The sequence below is a fragment of the Clytia hemisphaerica genome, unplaced genomic scaffold (genome assembly GCF_902728285.1).
Source record: "Clytia hemisphaerica strain Z4C2 unplaced genomic scaffold, Clytia hemisphaerica genome assembly, whole genome shotgun sequence".
Lineage (NCBI taxonomy): Eukaryota > Metazoa > Cnidaria > Hydrozoa > Leptothecata > Clytiidae > Clytia > Clytia hemisphaerica.
Window position 1 is genome coordinate 1,037 of NW_027104188.1, and position 18,421 is coordinate 19,457.

At 34.9% G+C, this 18,421-nt stretch overlaps 2 protein-coding genes across 2 annotated transcripts; one reads left to right on the forward strand and one right to left on the reverse strand.

Moving 5' to 3' along the window:
• Positions 1-13,752: 13,752 nt before the first annotated feature.
• Positions 13,753-14,262, forward strand: LOC136814916 (dynein light chain Tctex-type 5-A-like). Its single transcript, XM_067071340.1, has one exon. The coding sequence runs from the start codon at positions 13,753-13,755 to the stop codon at positions 14,260-14,262; it is 510 nt and encodes a 169-aa protein (XP_066927441.1).
• Positions 14,263-14,432: 170 nt separating this feature from the next.
• LOC136814925 (xaa-Arg dipeptidase-like) lies at positions 14,433-18,354 on the reverse strand. The gene is made up of 4 exons (XM_067071350.1): positions 18,031-18,354; positions 15,914-16,126; positions 15,366-15,635; positions 14,433-14,966 (listed from the first exon to the last, which is right to left on the reverse strand). Exons 2-4 carry the CDS (start codon positions 16,029-16,031, stop codon positions 14,590-14,592), a joined length of 765 nt encoding a protein of 254 aa, XP_066927451.1. The 5' UTR covers positions 16,032-16,126; positions 18,031-18,354; the 3' UTR covers positions 14,433-14,589.
• Positions 18,355-18,421: the final 67 nt, after the last annotated feature.

Consider the following 18,421-nt stretch of genomic DNA (forward strand, 5'->3'; position numbering starts at 1 on the left):
ATTGATTCACACGTCTGAAATTTTCAGAGATGGAAGTCTTCAGTAAAGTCTTTAAGCAAAATGAATTTCAAGATTTTCACTTTTTTCAAAAAATCATAATGGCGTCTTCAAAAATCGCTTTTTAGCAAAAAAAAATCAGATTTATCAAAATATAGCATTTTTTAAGGCAAGCTTCTACAAACTGAGTTTAAATGCTGATTGAAATTTTTTTGCAGTGATAGTATTCTGGAGATACTCCAGGGAAATCAAAATCATTTGGGTCTGGGATGTGGCTATGTCCCCCATTATGGAAATAAAATCCCTGCTAAGAGCCATTTTTCAGGCAAAAATCCAAATTTGGACTGAAAAAATCTCTAAAATGACAATAGACATGGGCCCAAATTTTCTTGCAGTGATAGTATTCTGGAAATACTGCAGGAAAATCAAAGTCATCTGGGCTTGGGATTTTGGTAAATCCACCATTTTGGAATTGAAATTCTTGCTAAAAGAGGCCCCCCCAGGCGACCCTCAATTCACGTATTCACGCAAAATTTTTTGCCAATTCACGTATTCACGCGCGAAAAAAACCATTTTCACGTTCACGCGCTGATTTTGTTTTTAATTCTTTTGTTAAACGATTGTGACCTTATTGGGCTAAATTTGACCTTTTTATGGCCAACATAAAGTTTTCTGCAGTTTTTTGACCTTATTCTCGACATCGTCGACCCTTTAAGACCTCTGCAATTATTGGAGCTTTCATAGGGCAATGTTTAATGTCTGTCTATCCCGTCTATTACGCCAAAGTTACAAAAAACTACCTCTCTGGCGTACGGTGGTATAAGCCCTGCCTGAATTTGCTTTCTAAGGGACGTAAGTGCAAAGTTAAGCCTTAGCTTTAAGGTTTCCCCCCGAAATTTCTTCGTCGCAGGCCCTAAATATATTTTACTAGCCATAATTTTCATTAAAGTGCCACCGCAGAAGAACGATCAAATAAATTGTTGAATTTGGAAAGAAATGTTACTTATAGCCGTTTCTTCTGTTAGAATGGCATCTCATCTGAAGCAAAATTTAGTCTACAAATATTAGCAATTTGTGTCCATCTCAGAGATATCTTCTTATAGAGATAAGGTAAAGTTATTTATCTGTTTATTTTTATCATCTCTTTTATTACCAAAATAATGGTATATTATGGTTTGTTCATAGCATACTAAACGCTACTGTACTAAACTGCCATTTTACTGTAATAGTCAAACGACATGTTTATGAAAGGATAAAAATTTCTAATTTGACCTGGTCAGAGGCGGTTAATAACTACTTGTGGTTTAAATAGGGAATTTCCCAACAAAAAAAGGAATTTCCCTTAATTTGACTCCCTGAGGTAATAAAAAAAGACATATAGAGCTTTGAAAATGGGTAATCAGATCAAAAAAAATCCGGAAAAGTGTTTTTAATGATGATAAAACAATAGAAATACAGTCAAGCTAAGAATGTTACGGTACACCATTTAACCGGAACTAAAATACTGAAAAACGCGCGCAAAATTATGAGATGTTTGCCCAACTTCCTTATGCGTGAAGCTATGAATGCCATCCTCGGAAGCTTTAGGCTTCCTGCGGTGGCAATCATACACTAGCTTTCGCTTTTCAGGGTTGTAATGAGCTATTCGCTTTTCATGGTCATAATTTGCTTTTATTTTCACAGAATGCGAGTCGTAAAATTTTTTATTTTCTTCCTTTCGTTTCAAAATTTTAACCTTTTGGTTGATTTTCTCAAATAAATCATCAAATTTACTTTTTTTGTTGCTTGTACTGCAAAGACCTTCATAGTTTATTGGATTTCTCTTTCGATTAGGATATGTTTTTTTGATCTCATTTTCTTCATTATTGATAGACAATTCTGTGTTAAGAGGGTTAGTAGTATCTATAACAAAGTCAATTTTTTCAGAATCAGATTTTCTATAAAAGGCAAAAAACCAACCTCCTTTGTTTTCAGAAAACATTTCATTAATGTTTTGAAAACAAATTTTTTCAGGATTTAAATCATCAATGTAAATCCATTTATTCTCAATAAATATACCACATGCAAAATGGGCACCACAATTCCTTACAATGGCATGTAATGTGTAGCTATTTTCTTTTACTATAATCTCCTCAAAAAATCTACAATTGTTTATACATACTGTTGTACAGAGTTCTATAAGAAGAAAAAATAGGCAAATTGACAACTTGAATCTGTGCTGGTATGTTGACAGAGCAAGAATCACAATTAATTTCTGAGCTTGGATTAAGAGAATTTGATACACAGTTTGGCCACAAACTTGCATCAACTAAAATCTCTGGATATAAAAAATGCGAAAGAAGACTGACAATGCTACCCGTTTCTCTTTGTTCCTTCTCACTACCACAACTATTACAAGTACCCTGAATTACAAAACTTGTTTCAAAAACATGTCTCTCTTCTTCTGTTAATTCTTTGAAAATATTACTTCCAAAAATCTCTTGAAACTCTGCGTCGCTATTTCTTCTCACAAAGGTACCACAATTTTCAATAATCTTAGACCATACCGGTTCCCTAATTTCATCCAGCAGTCGAAAAGCATTACTTTTCATATCGTAATCTTCAAGTGAAATTTCCATTGATCCACTTAATTGAAGCAGCTTAAAAAAATCACTGATTTTTCATATGATACTTTAGCTTTCATTTCTGGAAGAAGCAAGCGGTAACATATTTCAAGAAAGCAATCAACAGCGCAAGAATAGGTACGACTGCCAGTTGTCCTGCTTGAATTTCGGAAATGTGCAACATTCAATGCAGTGTCTAGATTAATCGCAAAGTCTTCCTCTGCCATACTGTGAAAAATCTTCAAATTATTTTAGGAGCAAAAAGCAAAAAATGTAATTACAGTTGACACTGTCTAATTTGACGTTCTACTATTTGATAAGCCCGTTTTGGATAAAAATTTGAAGTCACTTTAAAGGTTTTGAAAAAACCACTCTCTTATTTGATTTCTAGTAACAAAAAAAATGCCAGATATTTTGAAATTCAAATGTTCGATTTTGTTGCGTTCAAATTAGAAACTCAAAATTTGACTCCTCAAATATTGCAAATATCAAAGATTTCTTCCAAAAAACTTATATAAATTTTCAGCAAGATCTTCGGTTATTGTACTGATTCGACGTTCAAAAACCAATCGCAATAATCAACCTTCGCTTCGCCTTCTTCTTCCCGTGTTACTCTATAATTCAATATTTACTTTAGGGATTTGGGAGACTTTCTCAATATTCAATATGCTGTGGTATTCGATGAGAATCCCTTGAAATTTGAATTAGAGAGTGTCAACCACCCTCGCGAGCCAGGGCCGATAAACGATTCTGCGACTTAAAGAGGCCAGTACCGTATAATTGGAGGAATCGTTTAGGGCCCTGGTACTTTAGAAGAGAAAATATCAAGAATCTTGATATTTTTCGACCTTTGGACTCTGCCAGCTTGAGTGTGGGCAATATGTTGCGAAGACAAGTACAGCCGAGCTGCGAGCACACTTACTAAAATAATTTATATCAAAATGCTGTAAATAGTTCTTCTCCGTATGACCATTTGGCATGGGAAAAGAAAATATGTTGATTTGGCATGGAAGGGAAATGCAAGTAGAAAAGACTGTGTTTGTGTTTGGAATAGAGAATGGCTTTCCTCTGTCTTTAATTTTTTTTACGGCTCAAATTAAATTAGTAGCTTGCAATAAGTCTCAACTTCCAATTACTGTTTTTTAAATTTGGCTCTCTGATATGGATATTTTTTTGTGGTGAAGTTTTAGGGTTGGTGCAGAAAACTGCTGTGAACTGGTCTTAAACAGCTAAAACTATAAATTAACTGGCTTTAAACACACTCAGCAAATCTAAAGAAATTTCAACCTTGAAATTATTGCTTTCTTTCTCACTTTTAGAGTATGTGAAAAATAAATAAAATATTTTCAACAGCTCTAATGCTTTGCTGCTGACTCTGCTGATTAGATGCTGCTTATCCAAAAAGTAGCCGATAGAATTTTTATATCCAGCCTCAAGAACGTAAACTCCAATCGTCCACCCATATCATGTCACCACAGCTGGGAACGATGAACGACAGTGACAGTAGCAGTAGGATGAACTCAATCAGATTTTTGTACAACAACATAATGTTTTTGTGTGTTAAAACATGAAAATTATCATGTCCTCAACATCATCATTGCATCTTGCTTTTGTGACTAATTGGCTGATTGGAATAAGCATGAGCTATAAAAACTCTGAGAGATTGCACTATTTGTTAGCCCTGGTTTTCCAGGATGCTAAATAACTAAATGCATTGATTGCTCAGTCATCAGTGTCAGTTGAAGTTAATTTTAAACATTTGGCCACTGTTATGATGTTTAACTGGTTTAAATATTAAGAAAGAAAAGATTGATGGACACTTTATGGACTGTGTAACAATTAAGAGTGAAAATGCTTGATCTTTGTTACTTTCACTTCACTGAAAAACAATTATTTAACGAAAAGGGACAAATGGAGATAAAATGGTGAAATCAGCAAGAGGCAAAAATTGCGAGAAAATAAGAATTTGGGAATACAATTACTTTGGAGAGAACTTATTTTGGCAAGGAGCTAAATAAAATAGAATTTTTTATAAATGTGGTTTTGAAGAGAAATGCAATTTTTAATCATGGCTCCGAATGGGGTTCTAGGTCCCCCCAACAAATTTAGGTCCCCCCTACGATTTAGGTCCCCCCACTTTTCAGTAAGGTTCAGGTCCCAGTTGAAATATAAAGGTTCAGGTCCCTGCAAAAATTACTTTCAAGGTTCAGCTCCCAGCAAAAAAAGCTTCTGTCAGTTCTGGTAGTATTATTACTAGTTTATTTACGTATCAACATGGCACGTCAACCAACTGAGGAAGAGAAGAACGAATTCATGTACATCATAAAAATGCATAAATATTTGGTTACATATCTTGGCAAAATGCTGATTATACAAGCCACGATGATAATAAATTTCAAGAACCTGAACTACCATGGGCCCAAGGTTGGGATTAAAAGTCGGGGGTCCAAATTGAAAATTTAAATAAATGTTGCCCACCATGGTTGGGCAATGAGAAAATTTTGGAATTTAAGGTAGAAATCTGCCTTTTAGCCTACATTTTGATTCGAATGTAAGAGATAATTCATAGAAAATCCTTAACTATTAACCAAAACAATAGTGAGGGGGTATTTTACAGTTTTCTAATTAGCCCCCAGAACTTTAGTGTAGCCCTTCAGCTCCCCCCACTTTTTTAGGTCCCCCCTGAGTTTAAAAAATGAGACAGCTCCCACCCACTTTTAGGCCAATTTAAGATTTACACCCCCCCCAAATAAGTGGGGGGGGGGGCGGAGCCATGTTAATTTTGGCAAAAACTAATTTGGGCAAATAGCACAGTATATAAAGTGGTTCTTTTATGCTAAAAAATTAGTGTTTCAAATAGAACTTTGGGGTTACTTAGGGGCCGTCCACATAGTACGTACCCACTAAAATGTCAAAAATTGAGTATATATATACCCCTCCCCCTATAGGCAAGCAGATGCAAATAGAGCTATACCCCCTGGTGAGTACGTACTTTTTCATTCACACCCCCCCCCCTGGCTGAAAACAATCAAATTCAAAAGGCTTGGTTTCCCCTTTTTCTATGGAGAGAAACAGCTGTATTTTGTAAGGAACAGCGAATAATATTCTTTTTATTCTCTTTCAACCAATTTAAGCAAAAAAAGGGCTGTGAAATTTTTTTTCTGCGTACTACTTTTCTTTCGACCCTCCCCTTCCCCTTCCCCTCTGTACGCAGCATATGCTTTGAGAAACCCCCCTCTCCCCCCTATGCTACTCTCGGGTACCTAAAGCGTCCCCCCCCGCTAATAATTTTTCGAAAATTTTCCCCCCAGGACATTCTTATTCCAACCCCCCGCTTATTAATTTTGGGAAAATTTCTTGAAAGTTCCTCTTTTGTCCTAATTCAGCTGTTTATATGCCTTTCACAAATTTTCCATCCAGACTTTTTATTCCAACCCCCGCTTATTAAGTTTTGAGATTTTTCCAACCCCCCCGCTTATTCCACCCCCCCGGCTCTTAGGTACCGAGGAGTACATATATGGGACGGCCCCTTAGGAAAATCACTGGAAATTTATTCTGTAAGAACTTATTAGGGGGCCCTTTATGGTGAGGCAGGGTGAGGAAGCAATTCTTTCATTTTGGCGATAATTAATTTTGGTGAATTTTTCTGTTTCTATCTCATTCATTAAGAATTTTTATTTAGAGCAACACATTGAATTATGTAAATACCCATTTGAACTTTATGAAAATTTTATCTAGCTAGAATCATTGTATAGAGTTTGGAATTAATTCTCATTAATACGAGTTTTCTGACTAGTTAAATGAATTTGATATTCTTTGTGTGAATCTTTTACGTTCCATTTAAGATTTTCTTGTGAATCTTTAAACGATTTTCAACTCAGGGTTTTGATAATAAAANCACCCGCCAAATTGAATTCCTGCCAAATTTCTTCTTCAAGGTATTATTATCAATTTTGTCAAGTCTCGAGAACAGTGAAGGTAAAGTACAATATTTCCAAATTTTTATTTTTGCCTTTAATGGTTCCTAATTTTTGATTGAAAAAAGTTCCAAAATTAATCTTGTTTTATCAGTCCTTTCAGCTTCAAAGTATCAGATGCTTTAAAATGAAACAGCTTTGCTCCAAAGAAATGTGACATTTACAAAAAAAAAAACAAGAGATATATATTCAATTTTTGTAGTAAATTCTCCAATCATTTTGTATCAAAATAACAGAACTTGAACTGAAAAGACATATATAATCTTAAAGTTCTATTCTGGAATTTTGACCAAAATGTAGTTGATTGCTATCTTTTGAAACAATGTCCAGAAATATTCATCTATAAAATAATAAAATTTGACACTTAATACAGCTTATGAAAAAAAATCTGTCAATGTTACTTTAGACTGTATTACTACTTGATTTTATCCTCAAAATAGGTTAAAAACTGAAGACTCTATGGAAAACTTTCCAAAAATTTTGTTATGTAGCAAATCAGCACATTATGACGACAGTGAAACATAATCTTTAGGTCAGAATAAATTCAACTGAAATCCAAAAAAGTCTAACATGTCATAATTGATATTGATAATCTAGATGACAGATTTGTTATTTATATGTTTGCATAAATTTTATCCCGATAAAAAAACTACTTCCAGCTTCAACATTTTTTGTCAAATTCAGTCCAATATACACACTGTACCACACTAGTTTGTATACTTTTTGACATTTACGGTCAATATAAATAAATTTTCAGTCTGGTAATAGGATATGTTTAAAGAATTGTTTCATGGTAAACATTAAAGAAACAGATTTATTTCTTTTTTCAATACTTGAAGTTTCTTGCTTTTACACATTCATCAATTGATTAGAATTGTTCACATAATTGTATAAACCATAACCAGAACATTTTTGCAGTGAGTTTGTATTGTACGTAGTCTCAAGTTTTTCTGAAAAAGCTTCTTCACCGATCAGTTCATTTTGACTACCAGTCAAGCAATCACTGGAGATGTATGCTTTTTTCTTTTTCATACTCCTGATGCCCATGGTGTCATGGACAAGATAGATGCCAAAATGTATAAACATCAGTCATTCATCACGAGTGATCAGATTATAAAGAAACATGCAAGATTGCTGTTGGAAATCAGTTCAAGCAAAACAATTATATGTGGACAGCAGAGGGTCTTCTCGAGTGAATCTTTAAACTATTTTCCATAGTCATTTTGTCTTTCTGTAAAAAATCGTTTTACAAGCAGTTCCAGTTCGCTCAGTGCAGGGATAGACCAGGATAGACTGCTTATCAAGGTCTCGTAGTATCTTTCTCTGCCAATCAAGTTTCATTTAAATGACATTTTGCAATTTTGTCAATTGATTGGTTTGCCAAGAGTTCTTCATACTTCAACTTCTTCATGTTGAGAATCTGTCTTTGACTTTTAAATTTACTATTTACATCAGCCATTCATTACATATTTAGCTTGTTTTGATCTTTTCAAATTCTCGGAATTTGTAAAATGGCGGGGTTATGCTAATCGACATACGTTTCGCGTACATGCCTAAAAGTACTTTCGTTTTTAAAGTGCACCAGGGCTTATATCCCCCGTCAACGCGTCCATCAGAATCATCAATAGCGTAAGGGGGTTAGATAAGCCATGGAGTCGAGGGTGGAATTTTTGTACAATTATTGTCACTTTTTTCTTATTTTCATCTGATGTTAATCATTAGGTAGGTCCATTCAGCATGTTGCTTGTTTAACCTATACGGATTGTTTTATATAGAAATGACAGTTACGATATTACGTAATTATGCAAACTCGTCCCAGCCCTCGCATGGATATGTGTCCCAGCCGTAATCTGAATTAGTTTTGTTTAGGTTATTAGTTGTCATAATTTTGATTCATTTTGATTTAGTCTATCATTTGGGCAAAAAGTATGATGGTGAAAGCAGGTACTCGTGTTGAAAGAACCCATAAACCTTTCGAAGGTAGAAGGCAGATACGGAGGCGAGCAAACGTAAAAACTACAAAGTTCTTTCACTTTCCTAAGAGAAAATGTTGAACAGGATAAACTATGTGTCTATGAACAAGGCCGATCTAGGTTAGATGTTTTAATAAAGCCATATCTACATCAAAGGGATAAATCTTCGCGGGCAAACATTTTTGCGAGACAGTTTGAAAATTTTGCGCCCCCTTTTTCATTTAATTTTGGCAAAATGTTTACCAAGATTTCTATGCTATTGGAAGAAGCTTACCTTAAGTGGATTAATTTTTGCAATTATATTTGGTGATTTTTGCGAGTTTTCCCAAAAATTTGCGAAATCTAATGCTCGCGAGGATTAAATTTAACTATTCATTTCCAAACCAAGAGTTTCACATGTCGCTCCTTTGGTGCTTTGAACTGATATGATCTTCATACAGAATTGATATAAAAATAAATCACTTTTGATTACCTAGGAAAGTTTTTCTTTGTGTATAAATTCTGTGCATTTTGATTTAAGAATTCTTATGAATCGTAGATTTATTTTTTAAAGGGATTTTATTTTATACCAGTAAATTTTATATTTTTTCATAAAAATGAATTATCGAATTTTATTAAATTCTATGCATCATTCTTGCAGTTGAGATGGATAATCGAGATTTTTTGCCTTTGATGACGAGACGAGCTTTCACAATGAAAAATGAGCGGGAAGGAAAGGGAACTAGTGGTCACAAACATCGGTCACAAACATCGTTCAGGGCTGTATTGAGCAGGGAAAAGATCAACAGACCCAAACATGATAAGAATCCTATTTTAAATCCTTCTTTATGAATAATGTATAACACATTAGAATACCTTTGCGGGAGACATGTTAACTAAATGAATGGCTGTTGCTTCCTTATCCCTAACAACCTAAAACTATAAATGAAATGGTTAAGAATAATTCATAAGCTCGTATATTTTTGTTTTGCTTAAAAATATTTTTCCACTGATCTCGACTTTTTGTTTTCAGACCGGCTGAAAAGAAAAAGGTCGGAAAGAAAAACAAATTTATAAAGTTAAAAGATATATTTTAAGAGAAACAAAATGTTTGATTCAGAAACTATGGAGGATGTGATGAATAGGTTCTCGGACCCTTTAACTGATGATATCACCACAGATGAGTTACAACAAATCTTTTTTGTGATGTATCCCTCAAATTGTCTTCGTAGAGAACACTTCACGGAAGCCGTCAAAACGATTTGTGACGATAACGTTTGCCATCGATTAGATTTTCAAAACGTTTTAAGAGAACTTATTCGACGAATGGAATTACGAGAAATGATCTTTTGGGATTTTGAACTTTTAGATGGTGAAAATCAAGGATGCATTACTTTATCTGACGCGCGAATGTTGTTCCAACAAACACTAGGAGCTACACATTTTGAAAAATATTGGCAAAATTTTGAGGAGAAACGACTAAAAAATTCGTCAAATAAAAATACGGTTTCGTTTGAAGAAATCGAAATTATTTTGTGTGCTGCTGTCCCAGAATAAGATTTTGGTGATGGTAAGAAAATTTTTTATGTAGATATTATTGTAAATTTGTAAGAATTTTGCTGATTATTTATATCATATTATGAAAAAGAATTTATTAAGAACTTTCCCTGCAAAAACAGATTTATTACAAATCGGTCGTGCACCTGGCCAAGGAACGTTTTGTCGTATATGGGTAGTGTGATGTCCAGTTAAAGCAATGTCAATTGAATTCTCTACCTGGTCAGGAAGTCCCGGGTAAAAGGTTGAAGTTCATTTTGTTTTGGTCACGTGATCGAAACGCAAGGGTAGGTTTTCGGCGGAGGCGAGTCTGCTACCTTAGGACTGTTCAAAAAAGTAAACATTACCTTTTGTTTTTCATGGAAACAAGATGGCTGAGCACCTTGGAACTGAAATCTTTGAAACCCGATTTCCTGACCATGTATTTCTTCAATTGACATTGGTTAAAGCTAAGCGGATATGTTTAATTCCTATTGTTAATAGCAGCATTCTTTCAAACGCCACCCAAACCACATCCATCCTTGTTATAATCAAGTGAAAATGTGCCTTTTCACAAATGCTGAAGAAGTAACTGTAGTCTTGTCTTTTAAAGAATCTCAATTTCCAAATGCTCAATGGAGTACATTGAATCTCATTGAAAGGTAGATTGATGAAGAGTTTTCTACACGTAAAACAAGAACACGTGCACACAATGTTCGCCCGAATTATTGAATTCCGCCCAATACACATAATCTTCACCGAACCATATTTTCCAAACATCACCACTGTTCACTTTCTTTACACCTTGTGAAGTCGGTAGAACCAACTCGTTTGACATGTGATCAAAATCAACCAATGGGATCTCTTTATGGTTTACTCTCGTTTCGAATTCAGAATCAGGTAGACTGGAGTCGTTTATAATGCGTGTAATACTAATACTACCAATACTACTAATAATAATACGGGATTTAGTTTGTATAAACGACTGGAAGAATCCGGTGTTCCAGCCTTATAGATACAGGGGCTAGCTACGCAGAAACTTGCGTAGCGAGAAAACAATTTATCAAGCAACAACAAACTCTCAAAACGAAATCAACTCAAATGAAAAACTTTCAATACACAAATCCACACACATGTTTTTCTCAAGAAATATTTTGATCGGGAAAAACTTATAATTGCAAAATATTGACACTTTTCTTTTGTTTGAAGTTAGTGCACAAACGTTTCTAGACGACTAAAATTGTTCTCTTTATTACTTTTTGCTTTATTTCTACTATGTATGAATTAGTCGTCTAGCTTGCTAGACTAAGAATCAGGGAATAATGGTCTATCTTGTGAATCTGTTATAAGTGTTAGCACAGTGTTCTCTTTATAACAGCATCCACAAGCCCAACGACTTACGAGTCTTTCACCACAAGCAATGTACCCAGAGACATGTTGCAATTTGACAAAGGCGATAGAGCCTGCATCTTTGATCGTAAAGAAACCAGGTGAACTACCTTTTCCTTTGTAACAAACTGGACTGGTTGTCACTTGCTTGTATCCGGCTGCTAGAAAAATAAAGTGATAAAGAATTTCAAAAGGGAATAGTTTTGTCAGGAGAAGCTATCATAATTGAGAATTGAAATCTCTTTACTGTGACTGCAGTCAGCCACGAAAGTATGCGAGCACAGTTTTCTCGCATATTTTTTAAATAAAAAGTTACAGCCGTACAGTAAAGAAGGTTTATTTTGGCCGTTTTTTAGAAAATTGAAAGATATACCGGTGGACAATCGTAATTTTAATGCGCAATGACAGTCAACCAGTATATTTCAGTTTATTGCTCACGCAGAAAAGTTTTGGAGAGTACCATCAAAGGTTCGATATAGGGTTGTAGGAGTCAACAAAACTGATAAAAACTCGTACCTTTCCTAAGTGTGATTCTAAATGTAGAATAGAGTGGACCATTTTTGATTTGACCTTTTGCGTTGAGGAAGACAGTTGAGACGTAGAGAACCATTGACCGTGATATTTCTTTGATCTCCACCTCCACACTTTTATCTTTGGTGTATGTAACCATGAAACGCTGACCAAACTTGTTGATTCCGTGCTCCGTTACACCAGTATCATCATTCCAGATGGCGTCTATTGAAGAATTTTCATGATCTGCATAGTATACACTTACCCAATTACTATGTTCATCGATATAAGGATACAAGTTCACTTTGATAATGACATCTTCCCCTTTCGTCAATTCGAAGTCTGATTGGGATGGAGCGATATGTCCTCCACGAACTAAACAAATAGTTGGGCGAGAGTATATCCATAACGGATAACTTTGTAAAATACAAACTACAAAGAGAGAAAGATTAAAGTTCAAAGGAGTTAGAGGTATACTGTCCAGTTTGGATATAAAAATGGAATAAATATCAGAAAATCTGCCAATAACAATTACAATCCAGGCGTTGCTATGATTTCTGGAAGGTATGAATAAGTAAACAAGAGTGTCAGGAAATTTCAGGTCTTTGAATGATTAAAAGATTTACCTGAGCATAAACTTTGAGCAAGCAAAGAAAGCAAAGATAACAATCTAACAGAATTCATCTTTCACTTTTCGTTTGTTGAAAGTTGTGTTAGTGGTGCAGACTCTACCGACGTTAAAATGCATTTTAAGCATTATTAATGTTTCCGTAGAAATCAAAACAATCAAGCCATCGATGTCGTTTCCAATTACAACAAATAAGGATCTTATTTCATGAAATGCGAAATCCCCTAACTTACATACCTAAATTCAGTCAACTCACAGAAAGGGATATAAAAAAAAATTTGTCACAATCATCAACATACCTATTTTTGCCTAAGCATCCTTCTGCTTTCTGCATTCCATTTTTCGTATGTAGAAGCCAAAAAGAGAGCCTACAAGTTTGAAAAACAATTGGAAATATAAAATTTAAATACTCCTGTCAGAAATACATTGGACCATTCCATTTCATATCCATACAGGGGTGGACGAACATTTCTACCGAGAAGAATTTCCAGGGGTTGTATTTTCATTTTTCCAAGGGGATAAAAAGTTATTCTAAAATTTCCAGAGGTTGAAAGACTGATTTTAGCTCGTCCACCCTCGATTCAAGGTATTAAAAGAATCTTTCCAAGGGTATTTTTGCAAATTTTGCCAATTTCCATCCCAGGGGGTAACCACACATTTTCAATTTTTTTGACTTAAAAAGGTTCGTCCACCCCCCCCCCTTGTATGGTTTTTAATGGAGCAGCCCATTCTACTTTCAATGAGTGCCCCTGTTGAGCCATAGGATAAAAAAACATATTATTAAACAGTACCCTTAAACTGTTGGAAAATTCAAGAACCATTTTACTTACGTGACTTGGCTAACTGGAGAGCTCCTCAGGAATCATGTCCACATTTTTATTGTAAACTTTCCCTCTTTTTCTAAAATTCTTATTTTACTTTGTATCACTGTAAAATAATAGAAAAATATATTGAGAAAATATTTCTATCAGAAATTTTTATCAGAAAGAAAAAAAAAAGCTTTAAAAAAAAAAAAAAAAAAAAAAAAAAACAGGATTAGAAAAAATTGAAAATGGTCTTATGATAGTCTTTGGAAGAAGGAAAAGAAATTTGCACCTTCACAAAACAGGATTGTATAACGCGTAGGGAATTTTTTCGAGTTCAAAAAAGGTTTTGGTGAAATGACTTTGCCACCTTCATTCTTGTCATGTCTTACTCCGACCAGCCGCACGGTCTCTCGAGCCAGTAGCGCCGCAGGACACCACGGATATCACTTTTCACGAATCACAACACCTGCATTGCTAATGAATCGATTGAATAAAAAGACGAACAAACAATCAATCGAACGATATCGATTACATCCGATTCGGAAATACGATTCATCTAAAGTTTCCCCGATTATGAAAGATGTTTTGGAAAGCGTATTCAATGATAGAATGAACTACGCAGCTGAGCTGTTTGGAAAGCTCACCAAAATTGCAAGTAATTCCATCAAAGAGAAAGTCAAACATCTTGGATTCAGTCGTTATCGGATCGTCTCGATGGTTCACGTAGGTCAAAATTTACACCAAGGAACTTCGATTGCCAGTAGAACTTTGATGGATAAAGAAAATGATGATTTTACAGAGTTAACGATTGATTATGGACATTTCTTTGTGACTGCTGTTGTGTATGCTGTTTACAAATTGTAAATGGAATGTGGGAAAAAATAAAAAGAAAGAAGATTTAGTCAAAGTCTGTTCCAGCCAAAAATGGCAATGGTCACATTTTAATACATTAAAGGAAACCCTGGCTAAAGGAAACCTTGTACAATACAATTTAAAAGAAAAGCCTCAGTTGGAACTATCTTTCCAACGCAGTATTACTTTAATCATTTATTATTTTATTCGAGACCATTTTTTTAGACAATACTTCAGAAATGTAATATATGAATGTGAAACAAGGTTAAAAGATATTCCTATAAAACCTAATACACCAATACCCACAAATTGTAAATCAACTGTTCCATTTCAATGAGCCTACAGTAAGGAATCTTCGAAGCTTTTCTGAACCTTTTCTAAAAGTCCTTCCTCGCAAACGATATCAATAGCGGTCATTGCCATACTCTTTGCTGAATTCAATGTGGGTAACTGACTTTCCGCAGATCCAGCGGCTTTTGTAAAGCCATGGTTATGGTTTGTTTCTTCCGATTTTATTTTATATATAGGGTGTATAGATGGTTTCATTGCTGATACATTTCCCATATCTGTCGAAGCTTGCAATATGTCTCTCATGCTATCATCTTCAAAAGGAACGCCAAGTGATTTTGCGTTTTCGATGTAAAGATCGATCATGACTTGATTTGTATTGACAGCAGCGAAGTAAGGACTTGATTCAAACATCTCCATAGTACAGCCTATGAAAATTCATAAACACTTCAATCTACTTCTAAAGACGGACCATAAACACACAACATTTTAAGCTGCCCAGGGGGGAGCTACTAGGTTTGCGAGGTGACGGGTAAGTCCGAGTCAAAGTTCGAAAATCGACCCTTTGAGAGACTACTGAATTTCGCCGTTTTTGCAACCCTTTGAGAGACTATTTTTCCAATTTTTAGATTTCGTAATTTTGGGACCCTTTCAGACTCGATTCTTCTACCTTTTGAGAGACTTTCGGGGGCTAAAAATAGGACCCGTATGGCACATACCCGACACCTATTGTGCCAAAGTAGCCCCTGGGAAGTTGCTTGATCATACAGATTATAGCAGTGAAATCTACAAAAGCTGGTTCATCAAGTAAGAGAGAAATTTCTAACCTGTAGACTGGGCTGCTCCTTCAGCGCACGCTCTGAGTCGTTCGACCATACTCGCGACTTCTTTATCAGTTTGCGCGCGAACAAAATAAAACATCTCGGCGCGTTCAGGAATGATGTTTGGTCTTTCTCCTCCGTCCACAATAGTACAATGAATACGATTAGTTGGTTTCATTTGTTGTCGTAACATGCTAACGTTATTATAACATGCTACAGCGGCATCTAATGCGTTGATTCCTTCCCATGGCGCCGCTGCTGCGTGTGCTGTTTTGCCTGAGGAGAGAAAAGAATACAAAAATAATTATAGTAAAGCATAAAAATATAGATTTGGAAGATTTTCTTCGTAAGAATGAGATATTCTAATGTATTATCACGTATTTACACGTGCAGAAAAATTCAAATGTTATTGCCCAGTCATTAGTTAGTATTGTAAATTATTCGTCATTTTAGTACTAATCGGATAAAAATTCATTTATGAATGATTGGCACTTAGGCTGTAGGCCTAAGTTTAATAAAAAATAGATATTTATTACCATCAAACAAAGTCCTACCTTTGAAAACGATTCTGTATTGGGCAACACCAAGCCAAGAAGGGCTCGGAATTTCATATGGCGCAGGATGACTCATCATGCAAATATCTGCTTCATCAAAAACGCCTTTTTCGATCATCAAACACTTCCCACCGCCCCCTTCTTCCGCTGGCGTGCCATAAACGATCAAGTGGAAATTGCAATCAGGTTTTGAATCAATCACTGCTTTCAATCCTGGAGTAGGGAAGAAGATATAAAGAATATTAATCAGCTTATCAATTCACAATCCATTGATTAAAATTTCTTGAAAAATTGACAGTGAAGAAGAAAAATAAAAGTAACAAGCAACATACTGAATGGACCTACCTGGTGATGAAAGCTAGATAATAAGGCAATAAGAAGAAAAATGAAAAAAATCAGTCAGATGATTATAGCGTTTTGCGAAAATGCATAACACATTAAATTTTATCATTGATTGTTGATGGGGGAAGAGGGAAGGGGAGTAGGGAAAATAGAAATAGAAAGTTCCAGTTCATCTTTCATCAGTGCGCAAAATTTCATAAAAAAATATTAAGTACAGCTCGAGAAATTCAAGAAATACTGTCTTTCCGGCGAAAAAAGGTTGTTCCGGCGATTTTTGAATAGTTCCGGCTTCAAAAATCAATTTTTTTGAAAATTGAAACATGCTTGATGGTGGGTATTGCTATTAATAATGTTTTTGAATGAAAAAACAACCAATTATAAGAAAAAAATCCAATGAAAATCCAGAAAAACGGCGATTTCCGGCATATTTGGCCGGAAAAAAATGTTTTTCGAAAATCGGGCTCCGTCACATTTTAGGCATTGCCATTTTGCATCATTGTGCAAAAAATCAGAAAAAAGTAATGAGTCAACATTGAGAAAAGCTATATTTTCTTATTTGGTTAAAGGGAATTTCCCCAAAATACGAAAATCCGTTTTTTAAGGCGAATAAGAATTTTCCGGGAAAAACCACTTCAGCCATTCTTTAGAGAATCTTGCCCTCCATCTTTGTACAAAAAATCAGAAAAAAGTAATGACAGGATTTTGCACAAAGTCCAAAAAACCCTATTTTTAGGTAGTTTTTGGCCCAAATTTGCCCAAATAGATTTTTTTTTCGAAAATCTGGCTCCGTCACATTTTAGGCATTGCCATTTTGCATCATTGTGCAAAAAATCAGAAAAAAATAATGAGTTAACATTGAGAAAAGCTATATTTTCTTATTTGGTTAAAGGGAATTTCCCCAAAATACGAAAATCCGTTTCTTAAGGCGAATAAGAATTTTCCGGAAAAAACCACTTCAGCCATTCTTTAGAGAATCTTGCCCTCCACCTTTGTACAAAAAATCAGAAAAAAGTAATGACAGGATTTTGCACAAAGTCCAAAAAACCCTATTTTTAGGTAGTTTTTGGCCCAAATTTGCCCAAACAGATTTTTTCTCAAAAATCGGGCTCCGTCACATTTTGGGCATTGCCATTTTGCATCGTTGTGCCAAAAATCAAAAAAAACTAATGAGCCAATCCTGAGAAAAGCTGGTAACAGACGGACGAACGAACGGACGAACGGACGGACATCGGTTAATTTATAGGACCTCTATCCCACCGGGGTAGGTCCAAAAAGAAAATATATTTTCTACTGGTTTGATAAAACGGCACAAAAACTAGGTTTTTTTTCGCTATTTCGGATGAGTTTTGACCATTATACCCAACTTTGGTCCAAAGTAAGTATCATACCAAAAATCTGAATTGAGTTTTGGAATCAGAAAGGTTTAAATATTCTAAAAAGTGCTCTTTTGTGAATGTTAAACCAGTAGAAAAATTTTCATTTAATTTTCTTTTTTCCGAATTCTTTATTATATTATAGCATTCTCCTCAAAAATACCTTTCCAACTGTACATACCTTTTTAACATAGCATGAGTGGGTGCTTAGAAAATGTTGAAAAGGTAAAGTGTTCACTTTTAAGACATACTTCATGGCTTTAAGGCTGTATCGTCACCTCTTTTCCCAAACATTTACTAGTTACCCTGGTGATCATAACTTTGAATGGTGGGTGAAAAGATGTTTTCAAACTTTTCTGATTAGTTATTTGAATATGATATTGTTGAACTTATCTTACCTACCTAAAGCTGCTCCGATTCCTGCTTCAGCGATCAAATTATGACCGCAAGCATGTCCAACTCCAGGTCATGCATCATATTCACAAATCACTCCAACTTTGATTCCTTCTTTTTTTCCATAACGAGCAATAAATGAAGTTTCCAAAGGAGTGCTCTTTGCTACTTCAAACCCTTCTTTTTCAAGATATGACGTCAGCAAGGCATGTGCTTTAAATTCTTCGAAATTCACTTCAGGATTTTTCCAAATTTCTTGACTGATATTGTTTAGTTCATCCTTCTTGGAGTCTATGGCTTCGCAAATGATCTGTTTTAGTTTTCCTTTCATTTTCTACCCTGAAAAAAAAAGCGGACAAGATAACATTGAAACTTCCTTATAAAAATTTTCAAATAAATT

Coding starts and splice junctions, on each gene's coding strand:
- LOC136814925 (XM_067071350.1), bottom strand. CDS start 16,031: ATGATCGAAAAAGGCGTTTTTGATGAAGCAGATATTTGCATGATGAGT. Junction 15,636..15,913: donor ATACAGAATCGTTTTCAAAG/GTAGGACTTTGT, acceptor TTCTCTCCTCAG/GCAAAACAGCACACGCAGCA. Junction 14,967..15,365: donor AGGAGCAGCCCAGTCTACAG/GTTAGAAATTTC, acceptor GAATTTTCATAG/GCTGTACTATGGAGATGTTT.
- LOC136814916 (XM_067071340.1), top strand. CDS start 13,753: ATGACTTTGCCACCTTCATTCTTGTCATGTCTTACTCCGACCAGCCGC.